Consider the following 4,872-nt stretch of genomic DNA (forward strand, 5'->3'; position numbering starts at 1 on the left):
AAATAGGACTCTGCAGCCTTTTAAGGAGTTCCTCACCTCTGAAGAATTGATTTCTTCTTGAGGCAAATGCTTCTGTTTCCTAAATTAATTTATCCCTTTACACCTCTGTATCCTTTCTGATGTTATCCACATATCTCATAGTAATCAGTGTTTACTTTGTGATCTGTGCTATCTGAATCTGGATAAGGGGAAGCCACTGGATTATGTGAATGGCCTCTGATACCCCTAGAATACCACAATAGTAAGAGAAACAAAGTAATTAACACATATAATAAAAACACAGCCTGCTGTTTTAACTCCCATTTACTCAGAAATATAAGTCACATACAGAATCCCTGAAGTGTCTCTGATTTCAGTTGGAGAAAGCAAAATGTTAGGAATGTGAACTGTAGTGTATGCAGGTTTTGCATACATGTGTGGGTCAGTGAACTAAGGACAGCTGGACAGCTCCGCGCAGGAACAGTAAGCAGGAACAGCGTTCAGCGGGAAGCCAGAACAAAGAGACAGCGTTTGGCGGGAGAGCCGGATTTCAAGGGATTGGCTGACCAGCTGGCAGGACGCTTGGATTTTAACCCACTGGCGAGGCAGTTACCTGACCAGTTATAAGTGAGGGCTGAAATCCTTTGTTCCCCAGTTCAGCCATGTTCCTCAATAAAGCAACTTAGCTCCTGAACCTGTGTCACCTCTGATTCTGGAACCCAACTTAACATGAACTATCATAGATATTGTCCTCTGAAAATGGATTATGAATCAGGCTGTTCTTCAAATGCAGGAGACATTCACAGAGGAGATTTCAGCAGAGCTCTGGGGCAGAGGAGATCGATCCAGCTCTAATCAAGAGGTGTTTTACAGGAGGACCCAATTCTGGTCACCTTGCCAGGTAGGTTCAGGTTACTTCTGAGAACAGTAGCGTTCCAGCTCCATCCATTCAGGAGCTGTGTTTAATACCAAAAGCTGAGTCTATGTGTATTTCAATACTGTCCACCCACATTTGGCTTTCAAGATTGTGCTGGAAATGGAAATGCGACAATTCATAGTCAGGAACCTTTTGTTAGAAATGAAATTTAATTGTAGAAAGAATTTAATATTTCTTATTGCTATTAAGAAGAGTGCCTAAAATAGTTAGAAATGAAGCCCATGAATTGAAACTATAACAGTGGGAATAATCATACCTGAGAAGTGTTTGTTTATTTAATTAATTATTTTATTTTATTTATTTTATTTATTTGATTTATATACCGCCCTTCTCCCAACTATTTATGCTTCCTGTCTCCCTTGTAAGGTAACTGTAAGTATACCAAGAAAAATGTAGCACATGAAGGATAAGCCACTAAGTCAACACTAAGTGGCTGTAACAATAAAACTGTTGTTCAACGTTGGCTGTGTTCAATTCTGCAACCTGGAAGCAGCTAAGCCGTTATTTGTAAAGGTGCAACTTCCCAGCCCCACGGACTTTGTGGACAAGATGACATGAATTGTCCTGAATGTTCATTTGGCTCTTGCAACTGTGTGTTTTCCCTTGTGTGCATTGAGAGAGAGAACTTTCAAGTGTTTCCTGGGATTGTCTACTTTTTTCTCTTTCTAGAGCTCTGATCCCTTTGAGGAGGTGACTGTGGACTTTACAGAGGAGGAGTGGAGGCTGCTAGATTCTGGCCAGAAGGCCTTGTGCAGAGAAATCATCCAGGAGGTTTCTATCAATATGGCTACTCTTGGTAAGGCCAGGCTGTTCAATTTGCCATAAGGTTGTGGCAGAAACATTCACCTTACATTTGAAAGATATTCTAGATACTCCATGGAAGTGACTGCATAGATTGACTGATTCAACACTTAAGCTTTAATCTATGTTTTAGATGACAACATTATTTCTATGTGATGAAGAGTCTTCTATATAACAATTTGGAAATATCACATCCTGGCTAGCCAAATGATTTGTACTAAACTTGGAATGCAGATTGGCATGTTTTTGAGGGGGACCCTTCTAAATTTTAATCAGAATATTTTCATTTTTTTCCCCATGCAGATTTGTCTGTGAATGAGAATGACAGGGAGGCAATGTTAAATCTACTCAAAATAGAGAAGAGGAAAATAAAATGTCATGAAAGGATCCACACAGGGGAGAGACCATATAAATGCATGGAATGTGGAAAGACCTTTACCCAGAAAGAACATCTTAAGCGTCATGAAAGGATCCACACAGGGGAGAGACCATATAAGTGCATGGAATGTGGAAAGACCTTTACCCAGAAAGGATCTCTTATTGTTCATGAGAGGATCCACACTGGGGAGCGACGATATAAATGCATGGAATGTGGAAAGACCTTTACCCGGAAAGAACTTCTTAAATATCATGAAAGGATCCACACAGGGGAGAGACCATATAAATGCATGGAATGTGGAAAGACCTTTAACCGGAAAGGACATCTTAAATGTCACCAAAGGATCCACACAGGGGAGAGTCTGTATAAATGCATGGAATGTGGAAAGACCTTTACCCAGAAAGGATCTCTTAAACCTCATGAGAGGATCCACACTGGGGAGAGACCGTATAAGTGCATGGAATGTGGAAAGACCTTTACCCAGAAAGGAGATCTTAATCTTCATGAGAAGATCCACACAGGGGAGAGACTGTATAAATGCATGGAATGTGGAAAGAGCTTCATTAGCAAAAGTCATCTTAATTGCCACCAAAGATCTCACAGTGGGAAGTGACCATATAAGTGCATAGCCTGGAAAAAACTATACTGGGAAAGCTTATCTGAAATGTCATGAAAGGATCCAAACTGGGGATAGATGGCATTAATGCACAGAGTTTGAAAATAGCTTTACTTGGAAAACACAATTCTCATAAAGAGCATATAAATCCATGGAGGGTAGAAAGGGCGTTGCTATGGAGAGAGGCAATACTGGACACCAAAGTATCCACAGGGGAAACAACTCATAAATGTATTGAGTTGGGGTGGTGGTGAAGGAGAAAAACCTTTAATGACTACCGGTAGTCCTCGATTTAGAACCACAACTGAGCTGAAAATTTCTCTTGTTAAGAGACGTTTGTTAAGTTAATTTTGCCACATTTTACTGCATTTCTTACCTATGTTCTTAAGTGAATAACTGCAGTTGATAAATTGGTAATCTGGTTGTTAAGTGAATCTGGCTTCCTCATTGACTGCTTTTTCCAGTTACCAAGCATCTGGATTTTGCTCACATGATCATCAGGATGTTGAAATGGTTGTTAAGTGTGAAAATTGTCATAAGTCACTTTTTTCAGTGCTGTTGTAACTTTGAAAGGTCACTAAACAAATGTATAAGTCCAGGACATTCTGTTCAGCAGATATGTCAAACACAAGGCCTGTGGGCAAAATCTGGCCCGCTGTGTGGTTATGTTCAGCTCCTGGAGCTGCCCTGGAAATGGTAAAGTACCTGCCCACCATGCCTCGGCCTGGCCCAGGCTGATCGGGCACTGATCTACAGGAAAAAACAAATGAATCCATGCATTAAGCTTTATTTGCAACAGTCAACTTATTATTTATCCAAAGATTAGATATTGCAGGAACTTTATTAAAGCATGGAAAGTGAAAAAAATATCTGGTTTGAACTGGAATATTATCTACCATCCAAGTGGTCACACAGGAGAAAAGCTATAAGCATCGAATATCAAAATTGCTGAGGGAAGATCAGTGACCTTAGTCATAGAACGATTTATTTCTTCTTTAGGCAAATGTTTGTTTCCACTCAGAAATAATTCATAGGAGGAAAAAAATTCAAACCTATTTCAACCTCCCAGGTTCCTCAGGGATGTAAGAAGCTCCAGATTTTGAGAGAGTGGCTAGAATTCATTCTCTCCCTTACTTTCCGCTAATGCAGGAATTAATTCTCCTTTCACCTCTTATTCTAACTATTCATTCTCATTGAAAATATAGCAAACCTTAGTAGACAGTCTCATATGCCATTGTTTCTCTTCTTTACAGACAAACAATGGAAACGACTTCTGGAGAACATGGATAGGGATGGGGTAACGGGAGAATGAGAAAGACTGAGGCGTGGGGAAAGCCTTTGGCTGAACAACTATTATCTAAAAGAACCTAGTTGCCACAAGGAGTTTGTGAGAATAATGGGGCATTGGAAGAATTGCAAGAGAAACTCCCTAATTTTTCAAAGAGTAAAAGGAGAGGATACAAAAAATACTTTCAGAGTTTCAGGATTTTGTATTGTGCCCTTTCAGCAGATATAGCACTAGTATTCATTCTCGTGCCTCGTCTTGACTACCTTGAAGGACTGACAAAATGTCCTTCCAGTCAGGATTCCCAGACCAAGAATGCAGACCCCAACACTGTATCCAAGATGACTTATGTACCCAACAATAGACCTTCCCAAAGTTAGGAAGAGAGAAACAGGTACCTCATTCTCTGTTGTCCCCTTCTTCTCTTGCCCTGAACCTTTCCCAGCATTAGGCTCTTCTCCAGTGAGTCCTTCCTTCTCATTAGGTGGCCAAAGTATTTGAGTTTCAACTTCAGGATCTGGCCTTCTAAAGAGCAGTCAGGGTTGATCTCCTGTAGGACTGACCAGTTTGGTCGCCTTGCAGTCCAAGGGACTTGCAGGAATCTTCTCCAGCACCATAGTTCAAAGGCCTCAATTCTTTGGTGCTCAGCCTTTCTTATGGTCCAACTTTCACTGCCATACATTGCAACTGGGAAGACCATAGCCTTGACTATACGCGCTTTTGTTGACAGGGTGATGTCTCTGCTTTTTAGTGTGCTGTCTAGATTTGGCATGGCTTTCCTCCCCAGGAGCAAGCATCTTTTAATTTCTTGGCCGCAATCCCGATCTGTGGTGGTCTTGGAACCCAGGAAAATAAAATCTGTCACTACCTCCATT

The 4,872-nt window shown here is 40.9% G+C and overlaps 1 protein-coding gene across 1 annotated transcript; it reads left to right on the forward strand.

Annotated features, from left to right (window-relative positions):
* The first annotated feature begins 332 nt into the window (after positions 1–332).
* LOC310635722 (uncharacterized protein) lies at positions 333–3,146 on the forward strand. The gene is made up of 3 exons (XM_083354939.1): positions 333–880; positions 1,586–1,712; positions 2,021–3,146. The coding sequence occupies exons 1-3, from the start codon at positions 746–748 to the stop codon at positions 2,707–2,709; spliced, it is 951 nt and encodes a 316-aa protein (XP_083211065.1). The 5' UTR covers positions 333–745; the 3' UTR covers positions 2,710–3,146.
* Positions 3,147–4,872: the final 1,726 nt, after the last annotated feature.

The sequence above is a fragment of the Vipera ursinii genome (genome assembly GCF_947247035.1).
Source record: "Vipera ursinii genome assembly, chromosome: 2".
NCBI classification, from domain to species: domain Eukaryota; kingdom Metazoa; phylum Chordata; class Lepidosauria; order Squamata; family Viperidae; genus Vipera; species Vipera ursinii.

What these genes read in the sequence shown, in the direction of transcription:
- LOC310635722 (XM_083354939.1), top strand. Translation starts at nt 746, where the DNA reads ATGAATCAGGCTGTTCTTCAAATGCAGGAGACATTCACAGAGGAGATT. An exon ending in AATTCTGGTCACCTTGCCAG is followed by an intron (nt 881 to 1,585) that starts GTAGGTTCAGGT and finishes TTCTCTTTCTAG; the next exon opens with AGCTCTGATCCCTTTGAGGA. An exon ending in TATCAATATGGCTACTCTTG is followed by an intron (nt 1,713 to 2,020) that starts GTAAGGCCAGGC and finishes TTCCCCATGCAG; the next exon opens with ATTTGTCTGTGAATGAGAAT.